The sequence below is a fragment of the Dromaius novaehollandiae genome, chromosome 7, assembly GCF_036370855.1.
Source record: "Dromaius novaehollandiae isolate bDroNov1 chromosome 7, bDroNov1.hap1, whole genome shotgun sequence".
Lineage (NCBI taxonomy): Eukaryota > Metazoa > Chordata > Aves > Casuariiformes > Dromaiidae > Dromaius > Dromaius novaehollandiae.
The window spans coordinates 14,377,755-14,401,777 of NC_088104.1; the positions used below are offsets into that span (position 1 = coordinate 14,377,755).

A 24,023-nucleotide genomic window follows, 5' to 3' on the forward strand; every position below is an offset into this window, starting at 1 on the left:
ATTTTGTTAATGCTTGTGTAAAGCTGGAGCAGCTGTGTGGAAGTGGCTCCCCCGTCTGCATATACACTGGGTGTCGAGTTTGACTCTGACTTCAGAATCTGTGGGGTGAGATTTCAGTTCAGATTCTCGGCTTGCTTGGCTGGTTACAGGGCAACGAACACAAATGGAGAGCTTTAAAACATTAACCTTCTCCCACTTCTTGGTCCCTTGCTTTAACATCATTCTTTATGCAATTTTGGCCAAGTCACATTGACTGGGATTTGCCCCCTACCATCAGCCACCTTAAATCAAACACGAAGACATGGGCAGAATAGAGCAGGCATCTCCAAAATGGGATTTCCTCTGCCCTAAACCTAACGTTTAGGTGGGCAGCCTCAGACAAGTCCCACTACCGGTCCCCCCCAACCTCAGCTGTCATTGGAAAAATGGAACCAATCCTTTCTTCTCTTAGGAGGACTATGAGGGAAAGCGCCCACATGACTGCAGCAGGTTAAAATGCCACGGTTAATGTGGCAGTATAGGGAGAATTAATTCAGAAAACCTGTGAAAATACTTCGATGCTCATCTAAAAAGCTGACACAGTGACTAAAAATATGAACTATGGGGACATGCTGGCAGCACAGAAGAGACAGTCCAGGAAAGCATCACCATAAATATAATCTATCACCACTGGATTTTCTTATTTGACTATAAATGGCAGACCCACAAACAGGTAAGTTTAGCATTGGTTATAAAGGTTATATTTAGGTGCCCTCTGAGAGGCACCTTACTGAAGTCTGAACTAACTCAGTGGAAAAGAAGATATACAAGTACTTGCCAGAATAAACTTTTGCAGCTTACAAAGTAATAGAAAAGTACGAGTTATTATTATTATGACTATTAATAATAATAATACACTTACAAAATACAAAGGTCTTTCAGGTGATACTTAGTGTTTCGGATCACCAGTGCCAGAACCAGCCTGTGAAGAATACCTTTTCCATTTCAAACCCATAAACCCTTTTTGAGCTGGCTTGCAGTGTGGTTAGGATGAGATTACTCGATCTTCAAAGTACCTTGGCATCTGTAACGGGTTGAAATGATAGGAACTTCTGGTATGACAAATTGGGGGAGCTGTATTCACTTAATGAATGCTGGCTGATATTATGAAATTGCTGCATCATTGAATGCTTTGGTGATACAGACTCTAGCATTATTTGTCTGGGCTATATCATGTATGTTTTAAACCAAAAAGTCTGTAAACGTTAACGATTATTCAATCCAAAGTTGCACCTCTGCCCACAGTGATGGCTACCACACAGAGCAGCCCAGCATAGGGCTGAGAAGAGGGTTTCCCCCATGAGAAGAAAAACAGCTGGCCAAACAGGACTCCAACCACTTGACTAAGCAAAACAAGGGATTACCTGACAAAGATGTATCACTATGTTAAAGAGATGAGAGAGACTCAACATTGCAGGACATGGACAGAAGAGAGGACGGGTAGAACAGAAGAGACAGGCTTTTGTGGCACATTCTGCAGCAATCTTAACTACCAAAATTCTACCGTGTGTTGCGGAAGAAATAAACCTGCTGCTCCCTGAGTGCTTTCCATCATTCCTTCAAACTCTGGATGCCAGATATCGAAGGAAGGAGCTGGAGGCAGGTAGCTGGGCTCCAAGGTCCCACCTCTGGGAAGAGGTACAAGAGAGGGAGTGAGTGCCTGGAAAGGGAGTCAGAGGCGCCATGGAAAGATGGGATGCGGCAGTCAACCAAGGCAGGGGAGCATGCAGGTCCTGATGGACTGTCCCAGCACAGCATGGTGACCAGCATCTTCCTAGGGACAACTACCTTGATTTTTTTCACCCCAGAGTCAGATCTCCATGTAAGAAAGCCAGTCTGTAGTGGATGACCCCTGTGAACAGTGTCTCAGGAGAAAGGGCAGAAATAACCAAAGAAAAGGAAACTGAATGGCAAGGGATTTCTGTAGGGTATGTAAGATCACAGTCAAGGAGAAACAGTGTGATTATATACAGTCTCCTCACAGTAGCAACAGCCTAGGTCAGCAATAACCCGGGGGGGGGGGGGGGGGGGATGGCTTTACTCTGTAGGGAAATGAACCGTAACCTTCTCCCAAGAACCACAGCTACCAGACAGCCCCTCCTGGACCTCAATTCTTGGCCCTTGCAACTTCATCACGTAACTCTCCTCTAAGCTTCATACACTTCCTAACACACTCCAGGGTTTGAGAAAGCACAACTGCCTGGAAGAAAAACCCTGAAGCCCAGCTACCAAAGGGGCTCACAGCTGCCTCTGGGATCTTACATGGCAACCCCAAAAACGGCTTGTGAGGGCCTTCTTCCAGACTTGTGAGAAATATATATATATATATATATATATATATATATATATATATATACACACACACACACACACACACACACACACTATTTATCTATCTATGATGTAGCATTGCTTCAGCCTCACCCATCTTCTGCAAGGTTTCTTCTCAGCTATCCCAGCAAGCAGGTTTCAGGTGACCAATGTGACACAAAGCTTGCAGCTAATCACAGGGTTTGATAACCTCTGACTGAGGACAGCATCACTACTGTGCCAGTCTGAGCATCTGAACCCTCCGGATTCCCAAAGGGACACTCTATGGGGAGACTGGTAGGCAAGCTGGCCAGCCAAAGGGACTATGATGGCAAAAAAACCCACATTAAGCCCCAGGAGAACTGCTTTGTTTAAAGCTGACAGAAGTGTTCAGGGAAGAAATATGATTCTCGATTGCCATCATTCTTATGGCAGTGTTGCACTGAAACCCTACCCAAGGTGGGGGCCACTGAGCTATATGCAGGAGACAGAGTAGACAGTGACAGGCAGGAGAATTTCAGTCTAAATTATAGGATTTTCCCATCACTCTGTGTTAACCACTTGTCCCCTTCCCTTCTGAAGCCAAACCAGACCAGAGATGTGTGTTAACCACATATCTCAGTTTTAAGATTCAGCAAAGCAGTACAAGACAGGGAAGCTGAGAATGTGCTTGTACTGGTTATATTCCCTTTCCTGGAAAATGTGAACAACTGCATGAAAAACATTCTTTGGAGAAGATCCCCGCCCCTCCAGGGTGGATGGAGGAGATGACTTAATAGGGGCTGTTCTCCTAATTTGTCAAAGTCTCAGGCCACACAAACTGTATATTTTTTTCAATTTCCTCCTCCTCATTTACATAGTCTTCCCATAATCCAGCACTGAGACAAGCTGAACTGCACAAGGACTCCTTGCCAACGCCACTCTTGCATTGCTTACAGAAGATCTCTGGAGAGCAATGGGAGGTGCTCCCTGCCCTTCTCCTCTGCCTATGAAAGGGCTGAGTGTGCTACTTCTGCAGCACCGAACATTCCTGCTAGCCCATAAATCAAGTGACCAAACTCCATCCCCATCTCTGATCCACTGCAGAGAAGCCCAACACTCTGCCCTTACAACACACACGGGGCGAAGAGCTGTATTTCATCAAGTGAAACTCTAATATCAGAGGAGAGTCGTTACCTACTGGAAAAAGCGTAGCCAGAGACTTACTGGTTCTGCAGCTTGGTTTTCCCATGTTTACACCAAATGACTTGTTGAACTTCATTATATACAAAGTATTTCCATAGATCAGAGGCAGGGAGACCTGTGCAGCTAACATAAAATAAATTACCACCCCGTGATAAATGGTTCTATTAGCAATCCAGATTGTTAAACTCAGATACAACAGGATGAAGGGAGCACTGCCCCATTCATTCTCCCTGCGGCAGATACTGAGTTGTAAATAGGTTATTTTGTGTGTAAATAACACATTAAAACTCAGCATTAGCTGTGTCTTTTGATAGAGAGGAAATTGTTCCAAATAAATAATCTCGGACAGGAATGTAAAATAAGCCAGATTTAATAGTGCATGCCTGCTGCAGCCGTGTTAAACATGACTAAAATGATAAACCCCAGAATATACTAATAGTAAACTATGCTCTGACATCAAAGTAATGAGGCTGTATTTTTACCCAGCTTTAGAAATGCTAAAATTAGTCTTGACAGAGCCAGACATCAGAAAAATGTTTCAAACATAAACACCATCAATTTAGGAACTTGGTGTTTGTGTCATGCAGAGGGTGGGGTGGAGAGGGAAGGGTGCATTCTGGGTCTTGTTAAAATCAAGCAGCTAGCATTTAGAAGAATTTGTGTTTAATTTTTATTACAAGATGAGAAACCTTTCTTCCTAAATATCTTAGTATCTGAACGACAGACTCATTCAAATTTCTTCTCCAGCCGCCTGGCCGGGCTTCCTCGTGCATGCTGATACAAAGGATAACCACAGTGCTAGCCTGGAGGACCAACTCTGTTCTCGCTGACGTGGTGCTGTTCTCTGAAGTCTCTTACACCAACAAAGCAGTATGTACTTTTGCACTCTGTGAAAGTGCTTTCTAAACTTCAAGTGTTCAGAGCTGCCTTTCTAAAACTGGAGGCACTGAAAGTGGGAGACAGTTTTGCAGATTTGGCTGTCTATAGCTCTTAAATATTGTCATTAAAACTAGCTTCCATCTCTGTCATACATACACACACATGTATTGAAGCAGAAAAGATGAGCTTTGACTCCTTGGCCAACATGATTTATGGAAAAATGGAAAATTAGGAGAGACTTCCCTGATGTCACTTCTGCAAGGCCAATTTCTGAACATCTGATCAATGAGTTACTATAAAAAAAAGTCAGAGAAGATCTCTAAAATGGCAGCTTTAGAAGACTAAAAATATGAGGCACAGATCATTAGTACAGAAGAACTCTTCTCTACTGACAGCATCAACAATACCGATCTCTTTTCCTACAGCCATAACTTAATTTGTTCAAGGCTGCAAACATTTGGGACAAATATTCAAGGCAAGGGAAACAGAAATGGAGGTCGAACATACTGTTTTATAATTACGTAATAAAAAATAATAATATGTTAGAAATGCTGTTCTTCAATTATTTAACTAATATTCAGTTTATTGCGTCAACTACCTTAATTATAAACAAACCCTTGCAAATCTATTCATTTCTGCATGGAAAAAAAGCCTATGATCAGAGAAACATGCTATGTTGGCACTCCATCTGTGTGACTCAGTGGAATAAAAGACAAGAAATGTGTTGCAAGTTATGTTTGTTTGGCTCCGGAGAACAGCTTGGTGATCCACAGCATTAGCTGAGCCTTGCTGCCACTTTCTCACATGCTAGTACAAAGAGTAAAACCTCCACAATAAATAAAATGAAGAGTTTGTGTCAGATGAGCATAAAGATATGTCCATATGGCCCCAAAGCAGGGTGGGGAGCTTAGAGGCCTTTAAAGCTTGTCTGTCGCTGTTCCCCTCCTGGAACTTAACAACGCAATTAATCTCCATGCCTCATTTGCTTTCTTCTGTAAGACGATGAGCATCAATATGTATATTTCTGGCCTGTTATGAGTAATTACACTAGTTTAGTGAAGCAAATATGTTATATTAGTATGAAGAGTATGTAAGTACAGCCTAGTCAGTACCCAGCCTTTTTGTTATTATCTGCTAAAGCACAGCATACAATTAGCTGATGTTATAAAAAGACTGTATTAATTTTTTCCAGTTACACACACACACACAAAGATGCTCCATTTCAAAAGCATGTATTACTTCTATCCAGAACGAAAAAAATAAAAAAAAATAAAAAGCCTTCAAACTGTAAGAACATGTATATTACCTGAAAAATCTGGGGGCCTGAAGCAGATCTCAAGCCTACTTTACTGCTAGCCATTTTAGGTCATCTATTAGCACTTCTCTTCACAGCACGATACAGATTTTGCTCTTTACATCTCATTACACAATGCTTTCATCATGTTTCTCCTGACATCTTCAAACAATCCCTCCACTTACTTCTCCACTTCCTCTTAATAAAAAGAGAAATATTGAGCCTGTAAATCATTCTTTCCAAAGGTGATGGCACACAGCTAGTGTGACATGTAATGCTGGACGCTTAAAAAACAGTCAAGTCTCCAGGAGTGCCAAATGGGCCAGTGTACACTCCACTTTGGGGGAGCAGAGGGAGGATCCTGATTTCTGTCGTATCTCTGGACATGCAGTGACTGCTTCCTTGGTGGAGGTACTCCAGAGGCTAGCGCCCAGTCAGGAGAAAGTACTTATTCTCAGATTACACACGTTTTGAATTTTAGTATGTGTTTAAACTTCATTGGCACCAATCAGCCCTTCGGACCTGTCAGTCACTCAGATGATGTCTAGACTGGGATGCCTCAGTGGTTTCCACAGCCTGCTGCTTCTTTCACAGAGATGAAAATCTGCTTGGGGATAGCAAACTTCTGCATGCTGTCATTTCTGCCTTTCCCCTATTTCTTCAGTCCAGCAAGCCGTCCTTTTCTGCCAATTTATACGGTACTCACAACAAGGAAGGTAGCTCAGGCCCATTCAGTAGTTTGAAGTTGTGTCTCTAAATCAATCCTCTGTCAGAGATTTTCTAGAGTGTTTTTTTTTTTTTAAAGAAAAAAAAACCTTTCCTTTGGTTAACAAAGTTCAAAGACATGAACAGATCTGATAAATTCTTTATTCCATACATCCTAATCTTTCAAGATCAATGTGGAAACAAAAAAAGAGGTAACTAAGGCCTTGGAAAGAAAGGATAGGTAAAGCCGATTTAAGCAATTTGGGCCAGAAGCTATTATCACAGCTCTGCCAACAGAAAACCCAAACTCACGGAGCCACGTGAGCAGGAGAGGAGCCAACAGAAGAACTGTGCTGCTTTCCTGGGTTGATGAGAAATTACCATGCATTTAAGGAAGGGGAGGAGAAGGATTAATTTTGAGGTAGAGTCTGGCTAGCAATAAGGTATATTTTAAAGAGGAAAAAAAGCTGCCTGCAAAGTTTACACAGCTGGGATGCCTCTCGTCACATCCGAGCTGGTGAAGTCCCTTCTAAGTTTGTCTCCCCACCCAGAAAGGACGCCCTGTCCCAGCCCTCAGAAGGGGCCGCGCGGCGCCCGCACGGCGCACATAGCCGTGCCGACAGCTGGAGCTGCTGCGAAGGCGCCGGTACCACAGCAGAGTCTCTTTGGAGATCCACCAACCCTGCACACCTGTGAGTCAATGAGGGACGTTTCCTGGAGCTATATTTTGCCTGCTCCACCTAGGCCATTTTCTAGCCCTCTCCAGACCAGAAATGTGCCTTGGCACGTAGCAGAGCGTGCTGCTCTGCAAGGGGCTGTGGTGATGGATGGGCAGGGAGCAGCCAAGAGCAAGGCAGCTCCACCATCAGTGCTATCCTGCACCAAAACTAACACTGCTGGGGTCCATGAGAGCTTCCCTACTGATTTCAACAGCAGCAGAACCAAATCCTCTCTGAAAACACTAACCAAAGGAAGAAGAAATCAAGATCTGAGCTACTTCTGACGCAGCAGGCACAGTGCAGACAAACAGGATTTGCTTTATTTATGGAAACCCTCTTACGGTGGGTTTAGACGAGTCCAAGCTCCTTGCTAACCATGAAACACCAGCAGCAGCGAAGGCTGTATAGCTCATTAACAGAATCACAGCCGATGCACGACACCTTCTCTTCCCTGATCACGTTAACAGGACATTCACTTAGCTCCAGCCAGCCTCATCAACGACATTTTAATTCCTCTGCGGAAAAGCAGCAGGCAATACACAGTGTGTATCGCGTAAGGCCAATCCACCAGCGTTTAGCAGTGACTGATTGTCTCAATTCTCTGATGACTATGTCTAATTCAGTGGCAATTGAACACCAGCGGCAGCTTGCTGTCCTCTCCCCCGCCCCGGTCTGAGTTTGTTAGAAGCGATGACACCTCATCGCGGTACAATAACGTTTGGATGCTATGCAGTGATGCAGCTTACAATTCCTGTGACCTTCAGAGGCCAAGAACCCAATAAACTCAGCATGTTCACAGGAGGACAGATGCCACCATACTTATTAAATTCTAACAGTCTAATGAAAAACACCCCTGCTGCTTTCAAAGTGTGGAAAACATAAAGTACCTCCTTGTGCCACTGTTGTTCCTGTAGCTGCTAAAGGAGTGGGTTTCTTCCCCGTCTCTGTAAAGCCATTCCCCTCCAGAACTGCACCTTTCCCTTCTTTTTTCCCAGCAGCAGTCGAAGCAGAAGTTTCCATCTTAGATGCGCATCTTCCAGCTTAGCGACCCTACAAGACACAAAATAAAACCAAATTCTAGTCACTAACAAAGCAAGCAAAATCAGCTCTCTGAAGAAGCAACCAACAGTTCAGCATAGCTCAAAATGTGAAGCTGCAAAGATCAGAAGCTGCTTTGTGAGCTGCAAAGATCATCTGAGTTTCTAACCCTAACAGCCGAGTCATTACAGCAGTTACAAGCAGAAACAGTACAACCCCGAAAGGGATCCATATTTGCAGATCTCAGTGACCTCAGGTAGTTGAAGACCTGAAAGGATCAGCATCAAAATACTTTTTCTTTCTCTTAAACTTGGGCTGTGTGATAAAGCTGGTCCAAAGGGCTTTCCATGATTAAAGAACAAGTGAGACCCCAAAATTTAGCATACAAACTGATTTGTCAATCCTTGTCCATCACAACAAACTGAGTCAGTTAAAAACTTTCAAAGTACTGGTAACTTGGAAAAAAATAAATTTAAGATGATTTGTTTTCTCCCAGCTGGTGGTCAATCTATACGCTGGTGCTGAACCTACACGCTGACCATAACTTTTCAGCAGTGTTTATGAATAAGCCACAACAGGCACCCAGCAGTCCTCTCAGCTCTCACTAGTCCAGAGCAACATCTACAGATTCCTCTTTCCCAACCAACTTTTTCCTGGCTAGCCACATCTGAAAATCAACTACTGCTTTAGCTGTGCTACAGATGGCGAATTAAATGCCAAGGAAAACTTCACAAAACAGAAAATATCAAAGCACAAATAAAGGTTTTCTTTAAACTTACATGCAAGAAAAATACTAGCTCCCAAACCTTTTGTTACCTGAAACGTTTTGCAGATGTCAAATTTATTCCATCTCCCAAACCCAATTACGTGCATCTAAAATTTCATATATTGAGTTTCTATTAAATGAGCTGGCATGCTTCATTTCTGACTGTAAATACTTTAATTTCCCTCACTTCAAATGGTTTTATTTCAGATGTCTCCACATGACTCCCATTTTCACAGAACCTCCATAGTGGCCTGGTCCGCAGGTTGGGCTTGAGAAACCCCCCAGCTAATTCCTCCTTTCCCAACTATTCCTAATGTAGATCTGTTAGATTTTCAGCTCCTGAGATACTCTGGAGCACACTGGCTTTTTAACCCCCTGAAATTTACAGGATGAGTCAAAAAATGTCTGGGAAACCAGAGACCTTTTGGGGTATAAAGTTAGCTTTACTGCCACTGTACCAATTCAAACCTCCCTCACTTTACTTGGGAAGGGAGGATTAACTGGCTCCTGAGCATCTTAGATTAGAAAGTTAATACTCTTAAAAACTTTAAACCATATAAAAATTTCAGGAAATCCCAAGCATGATCTGTAACTTTTGCCTTTCACTCGGCTGTAGCCCAGGCACAAGCACTTCATTTTGCTTTTTTTGTTGTTGTTTTGGGGGTTTTTTTCTGCCTGCTGCAGGCCCTCTGTGCCCCGCAAGGGCTCCAGCACAGACTGGAAACCCGAGGGAGGTTTCCTGCACCTGGACCTCGGGGCAACAGTGCCCATGGCCTTCAAAACGCCCCTCTTCCCTCTCCGGGCGCTTTCAGCCCTGCTCCCACCCCTGGAGGCACCTGCCCGCGGTGCCACAGAGCCACTGCGCCCATTTTCAGAGTGGAGAAGCGTGCCAGGGCCAGGCGAGATGGCGGCCAAGGCATCGTCATTCCCAAGAAGAGCTAGGGCGGCAGGCACCGCTCGGGGACCGAGCTGCTGTCCCGGTCTGCAGCTGCACACGGTGAAGCTCGCGCTGGCAACGCGGCAAGCCGCGATCACGGGCTCCACTGGCAGCGCAGCGCTCTTGCTGGCGCTAAGGCCGCCCCGAGGTCCTGCCTCGGCCTGCACTGAGTGCGATGGCAAACACGGAATGGGCTCCTGGGGGCCAGGGCTTTACAGCGGCTTAATCCAGAAATTAGGCTGGATTACAGGGGACATATGTAATACCTACACTCGAACTGGAGGAGTATTTGACCTGGGCTTCTGTTTGTTAAGCAAATAAACTTCAGAGGGTAAATTACTGGCCCCCCACCTGTTTCTTCTCAGGCCACCTTTGAAGGCTCCGCGCTTTGGCTTGAAAGCAGATGCTCCCCTCGCGCCCCCGCGAGCCTCCCCCAGCCCTCTTCGCGCAGCTTCACGCACGCCGCCCCAGGGCTGCCGGCTGCGGCCACGCGGGAATCCGAAATCGAAGCCACCCTCCTGCGAAAGGCAGAGGCTGCAGCCACGATTCTTCCGGCAAGTCGCCTGAAGCGAGATCTCCAGGTCCCCGCCACAGACACACCAGCAGGGACCCGGTGTCTCAGCTGTGTCACTTATCCACTCGAAACCTGACAGGAGATTGGGCCTGTATTCGAAAATCTGGCCTTTGTAGCTGTATGTTTACTTTTCAAATGAATTATGAATAAAAAGCGATTCTAATAAACGGTTGTATTAAAAACAGGTAAATCCTTCTCAAATACCGGATTAGGAAAAAAAAAAACACACTACAACAACTCTAATCTTGGAGGATTTAGGATAAGGCGGCCGTAATTCTTTCCACTTTGTAAGGGTGCCTGGCGGCAGAGCCGACCGGCAGCGAGGCCAGAGCTTCTCCCCCAGGCGGCGATGACCAAGAGCTGCTCTCCTTCGAGAGGTGCCCAGCAGCCACCTCCGCCGGGAGCCCGCGAGCCTTGCCGTGCGCAGCACCTCCGCCGCAGGCGTCTTACGGGGGCTCTGATACCGTCTCTTCTGCGTCTCTGGGCAAAAAGCTTAACCTCTCTTGCAGTCAGTTTCCACAGCCATAAAATAGGAAATAGTACTTCGCCGTACTTGCAAAGTGCTTTGAGATCCTTGGAGGCACAAGGCTGTGGAAGTATTTTTATTACCAGTATAAGAAGATATATTGATGGAGGCAGTCAATCTGCACCATCCAGGAGCACAGCATTCATTTTTTAAGCAATAGTTTGCTTTCTGTTCAATGCTAAACTTTTTCCGCAGCTCTGTGCTACATAGAATTTATAAATTCAATGACAGATTAATCTTAGCAGTGAGCCATTTGGCATGAAAAAGGGTTTCACAGGGAGCCTGCTTTTTCCTGTAAAGAGCACGCATTTAGGAGTGACTATACAGAGAAAGACCCTGTGCACTTATTCAAGCACAAGTCTCTGCACTCCGTCATTACTCAGAATTAGAAATCCAAAATGGATTACTCAGATTGTTCCTAAGGTCTGTGGCTTTCTCTCCAGGAGGAGGGTTGGGTAATTGATTTTGACACTAATACCAGCACTATTCATATGCCCTGTAATATAATTCTGCAACGACACTAAAAAGGCAGCTATCTGAGAGCTGAACAAGGGAAGTGCTATATGATTTGCCCTAGACAACCCCAACTATTTTAACAGCTGTGTTGTATATTAAAAGAGAGAAATCCCAACAGAATTAAAAACAACAAAGTCGCATTTGCCTTTGAGGGAAAACAAAAAGCCATAAACTTTCCTAATAAAACAATCCCTCCTGCTAAGTGCTTGAGGAATGGTCAGAAGAGCTGTCCCAAAATGCCTCTCTCTTTGGAGAGCATCAGCCTGAAAGTGACTGCAGCATACTTGGGAATAAACAGATACTCATCAGACATACCCCCCGCACACCCTGTTCTTGAAAAGACATTATTTCCTTCTTTGGAGGTTTTCTTTCATCAGGAAACCCCCTCTCCTAGACAGGGTGGAAAAAAAAGATAGGTTTCCCCCCACAAGCTTTTCTGCAAAACATGAAGCACCAGTTGCGACCACCTCTCCTTAAAGATTAAGTACCACCACGGGAGTTAAGTCTCTCTGATATAAGGCAGACACCGACAATGACGCCCTGACGTGGGTCTAATCCGCACAGACCCCGTTACACTCACTGAATACCACCGTGGTGCCCAACAGCTACGCTGCCCAGCATGACATCAGGAAGAGACTGCCAAAGGAGGCCTCCAGGAGCCGTTTTGTTCCTGTGAATATTTTGTGCTTTATCAGACAGATGACTATTTTCTCCTTCATTTTAAATCTATTTCTACCTGCTCTCCTCACGCATTGCTCTGGAGGTAACAGAAAGGTCCTGTCACCAACAACAGGACACGGCCAAGGTGTGCCAGCTGCTGATGCCAACATCACATCCACCACAACGCAGTCAAAGTTCGTCTGCTTTTGGCTCCTAGAGTGAATGTGGAGAGTTAGGTTAACTGAGGGCAGCCTTTGCCTAATTCTTGCCAGGTCTGTCCCCACACACCCACAGTGAGATACTTTCTTCATTCTGCCACCTTGTCTCATGCATTGATAAAATACAACATTCAATAGCTTTTCCTGGCATGCCATTTTAACTAGGATAAACAAGGAGATACTTCCACCATCTCTTCTTCTGCAGTGGACTGTGTCATACAACTGAAGCCTTCTGAATACATGATCTGCTTATGAAATTCAATGTATGCCGAATGTTTTGAACACTGGCTAAATACAGTGGCTGCTGTGATCTTTTTCAGTCTCCCAGGGTCTGAGCCAAATTATGTTCTCAATTACACGGAAGTAGCAGCAGTTAACCCGGTGAAGTCATAGGCTCTATACTAGAGCAAAACTTGACCCCTCTATTTTCTTTTATATCAGCAGCAGCTTCAAATTACTCAAGAAAGTTTTTTCTGTCCACATGCTACTAGTAAATGTAGGGACTATCCAAACACAGTCTATTGCTGAAGGACCTACAAGTGTTTACAGAATATCAATCTAGGGTAAAAGCAGCATAAATATTAATTCAGAACTAATCACTTCTGGGGTCCTCTTGGCACAAGGTTTGCAGTCTTGACAATTCTTAGGAACAGCCTCCATGGGCCAATCCTACAGGATTGCTTACGCATGGAAATTAGGGCCATATGCTGTGGCATGCGTGTGTACAGCAGTAACACTCTGCCTGGGGTCCCCTTTCAAGCTTGAGAAAGCATCTGCGGTAGATTCCTATCTTCTAAGAGATGTTATGGAGAGGGAGGGAAGGCACCAGAGACGACTTCACACTGATGAAAGCAGCGTGGGGAGGACACTGAGCTGCTCAGGGCTTCTTCCCTCTATTTCCTTCCCCAACTTCTGCTTCAAGAACAACAATAGCAGGCTGCTGAAGGGAGGAAGGAGGGAACTTTACTGGCTTTTAGCAAAGGAGATAGAAAGACACCCAGGTTCTGCCCACCCACTCACCTTCAAACGCAGGACTAAAATTGGCCAGAAAGCTGAGGGTTCCTAACGCTTCCCCAAATGGTTCCAGCTCATGGCAAAAGTCACATCGCTCAAAAAGAGAAAAAATAAACTAAAAGAGGAAAAACCCACAAGAGCTGGCAACACCTGCAATGGTTATACAGATTCTGGAATGTACAAAGACTGAAATCAGAGACTTACCATCTCTTTTGAACTTCAAAAACAACAAGTCTCTTCAAATCACTCTTAATTGGCTTTGAATTAGAGTTCTAAGTTTAATGAACAAATTTTTCACGTACAGCATGAAACGGATACACTTCTAGATTGATTTCCTGATCAACACCATCTGCCATTTCCATATGGCAAAAGCAAACCAAAAGCATGAGGCAGAAGTCACTCTTGCCTTACCGTGAAGGGTCGAAGTGCACCCAGGACTGCCTGGTGCTTGGCAGCACATCTCTGTAATGTGATAACTTCAGAATATCACCTCCAATCAATTCCAGAACATCAGGGGGGGACATTCCAGCCACTAATGGACTCAACTCTGCCCAAGGAAGTAAAGAAAGGAGGCAAAGTATGGAAAAAATGTGTGATGGGAAGGGGGCACAAGGGAAGCAGGGATGTTCGTGAGGATGACTGGTTGGGTGTGGAAACAGTGGAGGGTTCCTGAACGTGGAGAAAATAGAGAAGAAGCTGAAATAAGGGGAAATAGCAATGAAGTTAGTGACTGCCACAGAAAGAAGGCAAGACCGAGTGTGAGTGCACAGGGATACAGGCACCAGGCAGGAGGCAACAGCAAATCCTGGGAAGGAGTGAAAAAGAGTGGCACAGGATGGAGGAAGAAAGAGGGTGCAAACAGACCCAGCACCACAGGAGATGGAGATATATAGCCCTGCCGGGGCAGGGGAAGGCATGGCAAGATGCCAAACATGGCAGGAAGACACAGCATAGAGTAAGGAGAAGACAGCATGCAGGGCACTTGTAGAGAAGCAAATAGAGAAACATAAGGGCTTCTGATGGAAGAAAAATACCTGCAAGCAGCTCTGAAGAACACAACCATCCAGTGTACTGTCACCCTTTGTAGCTGGAGTAATCAAACACAAGGATACAATCCACTTCCTCATACAGTGCCATGCATTCAAAGTGCAACGATATGAAATACACCTGAGAAGGAGTCCTAACTGCTGTCCCTCCTTATGCTGAAAACAGTGGTCTTCCACTTACATCAGACAAAACCAATGAAGTTGACAGTGGTGATCAGAATTTGTCGCTATGTGGAAGGTCTTTAGTCAATGAGTTGCCTACCGCAGAAGTAGCATTCACTGGATGTTCCTTAGAGGCCTTCCAGCAGGGACCAGAGACTAAACGGGTCCTGGGCAACAAGACTGCAATTTAGTTGTCTGAACACAAGCACCCAGTGCCCTGGGACCCAAGGACCTGCATAGGCCTGGCAGATGTGACAAAGCACCTTCAGGAGATTCGTGCCCTTCAGCAATGGCAGCTGGAGGCCAGGCTACCCTAGGACACGCCACAGCACTAGACATCAACACTGAGGCCGCTGAACTGAAACATAAATGACTACCTCCCCCTAGAACTGCTTACTTTTTGGGCTGTGCTTATTGGATAGGGCACACGATTGAATAGAGGAACTCCCACTGCGCCTATTGTTTGGGTTTAGCCTGCCGATTTGGTGTTTTTCATGAACACTAATCTCGTTTGAATGTTGCATCTTCCTTACAAATAAGACCAATTTATAAAGTATCAGATAAACGTGAATCATTTCCCCAGTTCAAGTGGATTTTCAAGTTACCAGCCTTAGAACCTTGAACAGAAATTATCTTTCAGATGCTGGTTAAAAACAATTACAATATATCATCAAAACATACAAGCAGACATAAAAGCTCAAAGCCAGACACAGATTCAGCATTGGTCTGTGCTGAGACATGCAGGCTGGGGTACATGACTTTCCCTTCTCTCTCTCAGAAGTTATCTTTGTTTCTTACTTTGAGAAGATGGAGGAGTAGGGGCTGGAGGGAAGAGCCTTTTGTGGTAGAACAGGAAAACAAAGTCATGCTTGTACTTTTTCAAAGCCAATCCTACGTGTCTTATCCTGAGAAATTTTTACTGTGTGAATTCCAACACGCGGAAAACCGTCAAAGATGATAATCAAGACACTCCTGCATTAAGACACTTTGCTAACATGCTGCAAAAACACGGGAGGATGCCACAGGTAAACAAAAATTGCTGAAGTGATGCATCACCATTAGAACTGGTCCATGAATCTCTGCTAGGATTTTGTTTGTTTGTTTTTCATTTTAATGGAGAGGAATTCTGGCAAAAGAGCAGTCTAAGTTTACATTTTTGATGTAAATCCAAAGTAGTTTTCAATTTCCTGCAATGGAAATTTTTTGTGTTTTCCCAAAAAGGAAAAAAAGACAAATATCACCTCTGTGTGTGTATGTAATGAAAAAGTATTGTTTTAATTTTAAAGAGCATTTGCAGATCAGAATTAAAAAAAACAAAACAAAATATACTTTGATCAAGTCTTCATGCTCCAATAAGAGCAGAAACTATTAATAGCTAACATGTCAGATAAAACATCTATGGTGCTGGCAGATATACCAGGTTGGGTATCAATTGAACTCAGGCTGTTTGCGGCCAGAGTGGAAGAACAGCAATTAAACTGTTTACAACAAAATTAGACTCTAATTTCAAGTCAGTAATAATTAACCTATTGACTTTTCAGCACGTTTATGAGTAAAAGACACTAAGAAAATAAATGGTTTGTCTTACAAGTGGAGCAGAAACTGATTCCTAACAGAGATTTTCAAGCAGGTTCCACACAATTGGTCAGAGCAAATCCAGGAGGTTTGGCTAGGAAAAAAAGAGCTGCCTTGAAATTAAACGGATTTGAGAGCTTTTGAGAAGACGGAAGAGAGTGTTTTTTTGGCTGGTGGTGACTGAAGGAGAATCCTTTCTGGGTTTAATTTCCCTGCTGCAGTAGTTTGAGCACTTTCAACTCTCATGAATGAAACCCTGAATAAAACCACATGCAGTGAAGTTTAATGGGCTTGCTTTACGTATGAGTGGGATGTGTAGCATTGTCTTGTAGTAACTAGTCCACCTAGATGACGTTTAACAAGCTACAAAGCTTGGATAAGAAAATTCTCATTTAGCTCAAGGAGTGAAAACCTCTGTTTTAAGAAATGAAAGATGAAGGATTGCATCCCTGCAAAAATCCCAGCAACTGGATTCTTTCAGAACGTTTCATTACAAAGTTTTGGTTTATTTTTAAACATTCCAATTCACTACTGAATATTGCCTCCAGAGGCACACATGTAAGTATGTAAAAGAGAAGCCTGGGAAGGAAACAAGAATATAATTAAAAACAAAAAAGCAACGCTTCAATTGGCTCGTTTTCCTCTACTGAATACACACACCACACAAGCAGCTATTCCACACTGGGTAGAAACTCATATTGTCTTTATAAGACTACAGTTGCCAGCTGAAGACAGGATGGAAACCACATAAAATGGTTGGCAATTCATAAAGCAGAGAACGGAGCGAATTCCTCCAGATGGGAATGGGAGAAGAGTTTGATAGGATCATAGGATATTTTGCGTTGGAAGGGACCTCTGGAGATCATCTAGTCCAGCTTCCCGCTCACAGATTACAAGAAGTCAATCACTGGCATTCACAACACCAAAACCATAGAAATATCTAACAGACAATCTAGTAAAACAGAACTATACAGGATATGCCCGTGAACCACAACACAGCCCAGTCTGCAAGAAAACCAAACACTCAAATGAAAAAAGATTCAAGCCTGACCAACCTTGCCAGGAAATTTATACCAGTGAGAATGAAATGAATATTCTGAATGAAACAGGTAAATAAAAGGACAGAGTACTCATTTCTTGGAGCTGTGACTCAAGTTACAGGCACATATATGATTGCAGGAATTCACAATTAAGTAAGAAGTGAAAGGCAGAGCATCTCAGTTTTCAGCAGTGTGGGTCTATCTTCTACAGAAAAAAAAGAGACTGTACAACTTGGTTGGCTGTCATTTCAGTGAAAGGGAATAAGTCTTTCAGGAGACAGGCTAAAGTATTCAGGAGGGTATTAAGCTAATGACAAAAGACAAGGGTGAAAATGAGCACTCATTTAGCCAGAAATCAAGATGTCAAGATTAAAATTAATCAAGCTACCAAGGGACTCAAAGAGAAGAGATTCCTTAATTGTGTAGTCTCTAATGCTGTGAAACTGAGTAATAAACAAGAAGTGGAATAGCTCATTTAATATACAAATTAGTCCTGACCGGTATTACTGAGTCTGGTGGAAACATTCACGATTGGAGAACTACAATCATTTTGTGTATCAGTGACTGGAAACAAATACAGGGTGATGAAGTATGTCAATGACAAACGACTGCAGACATGGTAAATAAAGATTATTGCTTTTTATTGGGGACCTGCTCTCTGTATCACTAGATGGACTAGATATCAAGACTATACATTTTAAAGCAACCACCTAATAAAGGCCACACATCTGGAAAACAGTTGATTCAACTAAAGACTGTTTTGAGAAACACCGACTGAAGACAACTTGAAGTTTCTGGTGGGCAAACAGTGGTTGACAAGTTCTATGGAGGCTGCTGATATCAAAAGAACTAAAGCAATATGTGGTTGTCCAAGCAAAAGTTGGGAGGTTTTAATCTTTGTCTCATTTTGACTTGCCTGTCATTGGAAAATTACATCCAGCTCTGGTGTCCACACTTCAAGCAGAAGGTTGAAAATTGCAAAAGGCTCCAGTCCTAACCATGAGAATAATAAGAGGGATCTTAAAAGAGAGGTACTTGCAGAACAACTTGATCATTAATATTAATACATACACAACTGAAAGAAATTTGTAACAGATGCTCTTTTACCCAGAGGTAAGGATATCACAAGACCCTATTGCTAGACCAATTGCAATTACCGACAACCAATTACAAGGACTAAAAGCTAGAAGCTAAACTAGACAAATTCAGATTAGAAACAAGGCTCCCAATTTCAAAAGAGAAAAGCACTGGAATCAGGCTGGTGATAGATTCCCTGGCACTGCAGAGCTGACATTTTGTTCAGACATTTTTCTTAAAGATCTGCTCTAGTCTAAGACTTGTTACTGGACATGGATAGGCTCAAATGCAGGAAAGTCCTCGGACACCATTATAGAGAAAGTCAGAATAGATTGTCACCGCGATCCTCTGATCTTATGCACCTATGAATTGGTGTGTTATAAATGGTTGATTTGCCATATCAGAGCTCAAAACATCTATATTTGCAACACTTGAATCTCACCACGCTTGTCTGTGCTGATAAGGAAAATACTTACCTTCCAGCTTCTCTCTCTCTTTTTTTTTTTGTGATAAGTACTTGGTAAGACACAAGTAATAAACATCTCCCAGAATGCTGATAAACTCTAAGGTGTTTATGTCCTGCCAATGGCAGTGTTGCCGAGCACACATTCCTTTACTATGTAGTTATGTCTACTGCACTACAAGTATTTTGATGACTGAGACAGATATAAAATTGTTCACCAGAATATCACGAAATTTCTGCTTGGTAGCCTACAAGAACTGACTTGGTTTCTTGGTCTAGCAAGCAAGTTGCCAGCACCAGAAAGGAAAAAAAATAATATTATAACTGATTCCTTCTCTTGTAATAAAACTAAGTGAAAGGAACTTTCCTACCCTCAGCAGTGATGTCCCCAAGGCTGACAGAAGCATGGAAGTGTGGGGAGGTGTCATCTGCTGTCCTGCACTATCTGTTTTACATAGAAAATGAGCACAGCTGACATGCCAGCACATCTCACATCCACAAAACTCACTGGAACAGAACACAGCCTACCAGTACACTTCCAGCAAACCGGCAGGTTGCTATGGCTTAGCAGAACAGTTTAGGAACCACGCTGTCTGCACCTGGGCAGCTGAAGCAAGTTGAGCAGAAGAACTGCCCTTTGTGGTAACCAGACCAGGGGCTGAGCAGTCCAGGGGACACTGCATGCACTCTTGCTGGGTCCCCCTGGCTTTTCAGAGGCTACAGCCAGATTTTGGGGCACAGGGACTGCTGTGGTCACTAGACAACTCAACACAACATATACAGACATACACACACAGATGCTTTTCGCTATTTTATTATATAGGAGTCAAACCATTAAGCCTAGCCTGGGAAGACCCTGTTAGCACTTCCTCCTTGTTTTTGCTACTTGCTACTGTCTAATTTAAAACAAAATACAAAGGATTAATATGAATTCTTCAGGACAGAGCCCATATTTGGGGCTTCTTGTATACAACAAAACTTAACCGAAGTTTGATATAAGCTAGGCCTTTTAGTACTACTAGTAATGATAATTTACCTGCCTTGTAGTTATTGTACATTATTTCTGATATATTTTGTATATTATTGCACACTTTCATGATGATTTTTTTTCTGCACACAAACTTGTTGAGTCCTTCCTAAAGGAAACCGCGAAAACAAGATAATCTTTTACCTCTCCCATCCACAACTCCCTCCCTGCTCCTAACATTTCATTTACTCTTCTCTAATCACCTCACTCCCCTACAACCATCTTCTAAATTGTCTTATATCCACTTTTTTTTTTGTTCTCCTTAACCTTTCTCTCATCTTATTGCTCTTTTTCCTCACAAACCCAATCTGCTTTGGTCTCTCTCTCTTTCTCTCAAAAGAAAATCCCACTTGCCTCTGCAACTCCCATTCCATCTTCCTTCTCTTCACTGCTAAAGCTGTATCCAATATTCTGTATCCAGTTTCTCTTTAATATTTCTCTCCACTAGTTTTCTCCTAGATTTCATTCACAAATTGATCTAGTTCAGACCAGATTCCCTCCATCCAAATGAAAATCTCAGCCTGCCTCTCTGGTACCTCCTCTTAGCAGTACATCCACAATTAGAAGAATATGAAGGGTGCCAAATGCCGTAGACATAGAGAGCATCTTGCCTGTTACTCAAATCTTAAACCTGAGATCATCCTCAGGTTTCTCCAACCTCACTGGAAGGTTTTCCTTCAGGCCACCTTCAAAGCCTACCACACTATGCTTCCAATATCACTGACTTCAGAGAAACTTCAGCAAATGCATATGCACCTTTGTTGGGGACCAAGATTGAATGATGCTGTGTAGGACAGCAGAGAATCTCTAAGGCAGAAACTAATGATCTGGTAGCTATGATTTGTGGCCAGAATGTGTGCACGTGAGTTGCCAGTGATCATGTGTCTCCCTGCCTGTGTCAGCAGTCACGGTGTGCCTTCCTGCCTACGTGTCAGCAGCTGCGGTGGGCCTGTCCTGCTGGACTGTCCTGCCCGCCTGCTGGGCATCAGAAGATGCCTTCTACCTATCACAGGATGCCACAATGCCAAGGAGATACTTGGAGGAGTGGCTGAGCCTGATGGCTATATAACCAGCCACTGTGTTTTCAATAAAGGCTTTCTTGCATCATTCTTCTTGTGGTCTGTGTCATCAAATGCCACACACCTTCTTCAATCGGAGCGTAAAAATGCATCCTCAGGGTCACTTTGGGCACATGGATCGCAGGTATCACTCTGCTGCTAATCTCATTCACATTTGTTTTCACCAATGAAACTGCTGACTTCCCATTCTTTTAGGGCTCTCTGAGATGAGACTCACATCCCCTTCAAAAGTCATGAACCAGTGAATGTGTCTGTTAGAGTCTATTGTTCTGATTTTAGGAGAAACACTAGAGTTCTTCAGTTAACCCTCTTGCTCACTGCATTGTATTTTTCCACAAGTGAGGGAATCAATCACACAACTCATTTCTCATAATACTGAAGTGCTCACTTGCCCCTTCATGAAAAGAGAGAGCATATTCTTATATCCACGCATTTTCTGCATCACACACAGATGCAGAGCATCAAAGCATTCAAAATTAAACACTAGAAATGCTGAATCACCTCTCCAGGTACTCATCCTAACTGCTGTCATAACCAAGTACTTAACTGGAAAGCAAGTTAAAGAATACTTCACTCTACTAAAGAAATTAAACATACATTATCTCCCATCTCTACAGTCATCCATTTAAGCCCAAATTTTCAGAGAATTGAAGGCACAAAGATGGGGGAGATGTGACCAACTATCAGTGCTGATACAATTTCTTGTCTATAATCACGTCCTCAGTTATCTAAGATTTGGTACCACTTGGTCCCTTTGGACTTTGCCCAGCCTTTCATGCATTACAAGTGAGACAGCTCAACACACTTGCTATTTTGGAGCCAGTGTTTCTGCTGCAAACTCATATTTTCACAGATTTATTGCCAGCTTATAAAACATTTGTTAGAATAACAGTTGGACAAAATGCATCTCTTTAGAACAAAAAAAATTGTTGGCCATCCCTAAATCATTAGTAGCACTGCTGTGAAGACATTAGGTATCCTTCTTTGGCACTCCTGTAACTGTAGATCTGTCTCTGTTTATATAAATACGACCAGGCAAGTGCCTTCAGAGAAGCAGCATGCACAGGGTTGGCCTTTCATCACTACACTGTGCTGAGATTTTTAAAATAGAAGACTGGTAGCTGCAAACATTCATTACTGTATAAGCCTTCCCTTTACCGCACCAGTCAGTGCAACGCTACGGAGCTGACCCAAAGCCACGTGGCTCCTGCCCTCTCTTCTGGTTGGGACTTGGGCTGCCCACGAGCAGCAATCACTCCCTAGCCCGTCAGAGGCAGGCGTTAGCATTTCTTGTCTTTGTCATCAATTCAGATGTTTTGATGTCCCGTCCCAAATGTTCAAGGCAGATCCTAAGCCAAGGGAAATTGTCACAGCAGCGCTGAGGTCAGTAAGGACATGACTTCTCATACTGCACGTCTTGCGGAAAACACTTCTAGCTTTTACCAGCTATGTGATCTTTCTGGTTACAACCCTTACAGGTGCACAACTGCACCGGCAGTTAAAGGCATATTTCAGGACAGTGAGAACCGGCAACCAAAGGAACAAACTATTAGCACCTCCAGCACCATATGTAAATTGCAGCGCGTACAAGACCTCAAAGCAAACAACATCATGTGCAAACGATTTCAGGGAAAATATGTAGAGGAAGAGGTCTATTTGTTATAGAAATATATGATTACTGTCTCTTCAAGTGCAAAAAAGGGCGCAACTGCACACACCGTTGTCCCAACCCTCTATGTTAGCAACACATTGTCTCTTTGCCCAGAATCTTGACTGTGACTGTATTACCAATAAGCACTACAGTCTTTATACAACTAACTGCTGTACTTCCCTAGGAAGAGAGCAGAGTAAAGCACAACCTACTGAGAAAAGCAATGCAATGACGGGGCAAAATGTTTCCATTACCTCAAAACCACCAAAATGCAGTTTCCTGAAGTAGGTAACCCAGCTACAGTGCAACGGTGCACAAGAACCCAACTAGCCACTAAAACAGAACTAAATATTGCTGAGTCTGTTTTGTTACTAACAAAGCTGAGGAAAAAACGAAGTGAAGAAAAAAATGAAAGGAAGCTTTTTAAAACTCAATTTTCCTTCCATGATAGTACATGAAGGTAGATGAACAGACGACCAGACAACCTCCCCTTGAAATCCACCTTAACACTGGGTGAAATAAATCTGAAGGTACTTTTTTGCTATATATTCACTATAAAAGGGACAAAAATAAGGAGCTTGGGAAAGACACAAAGTTACATGAGGTGAACAGCATATAACATTCCCATATACCCAACAAGAGAGTTTCACTATATACCCATTTAACACACAAAATCAAATTTCTTTTGTCTGAGACATTCAGATTACTCTGTGGTCCAGTCCACTAGATCCGTATGTTCTTAACCTCCTCTGATCTTGACAGAACACAGCACCATTTCTTTTTTTGCCCTCCCTGGAAAAACTCTCAGCATAATAAGCTGCCCCTTCTCGGAAAGCAACTGCACCATCCAACTAATACAGCTCTGCAGCATCAGTGCTAATCCCCAACATCCTTAATAAATGCAAACAGATACTTTTCCAGAGCTCTGCTCCCAGAGCAGCTTAACTTTGCAGTAATACATGATACTGAGAACCAGAAAGGTGCAGAGGTTTCTAAATAGTTACCCTAAGCTAGCACAGGAAAGATGCACAACTAGGTTCTTGCAGTCACTTTTTTCATCTAGTTTTGACTTTTATTGATCTTCAGGCCCTCTGAGGCATCAGAGTCTTACCCATCCCTCCTTCCCATATTTATTTCTCTGACCCACAAAATCCTTTCACAGTAACTTCAAGCTTTAACTTTCACCTTAAACAGGACCCTCGCCGTGAAAAAATGCCCTCTGATTCTTCAGTCCTTCCCGAAGCTTCCTGATCTGCCGATAAATCCCTTCGGCTGATGCATCTCACCTGCAATAGCTGGCTCCTTTGTTCTGCAGAGGGAGATCTTCCGTTACGCACCCCCACAAGACAAGCTGGAAGAATTAACCAAGGAGTTGTCCCCAAAAGTTTGTTTGATGAACATTTAAAGTTTGGAGGCTGACAGTGCTCCTGACCTACAAACATAAAGCCACTCCACGATACGGCAATTACATATCCTCATACAGGCAGACTCCCCAAATTGCCACAGCGCTGCCTAAGGACTGT

At 43.4% G+C, this 24,023-nt stretch overlaps 1 protein-coding gene across 5 annotated transcripts in view; it reads right to left on the reverse strand.

Annotated features, from left to right (window-relative positions):
* Window positions 1–24,023, reverse strand: part of GLI2 (GLI family zinc finger 2) — a 203,021-nt gene that overhangs the window by 143,900 nt on the left and 35,098 nt on the right. For 3 of the 5 annotated variants that reach the window (XM_026118474.2, XM_026118475.2, XM_064514716.1), the window contains exon 2: window positions 8,019–8,181. The exons of the other annotated variants lie outside the window; for them this stretch is intronic. In XM_026118474.2, coding sequence (XP_025974259.2) covers window positions 8,019–8,151 — 133 coding nt within the window. In that variant the 5' untranslated portion in view covers window positions 8,152–8,181. The remainder of the gene's footprint in view (window positions 1–8,018; window positions 8,182–24,023) is intronic. 5 annotated transcript variants of the gene reach the window in all.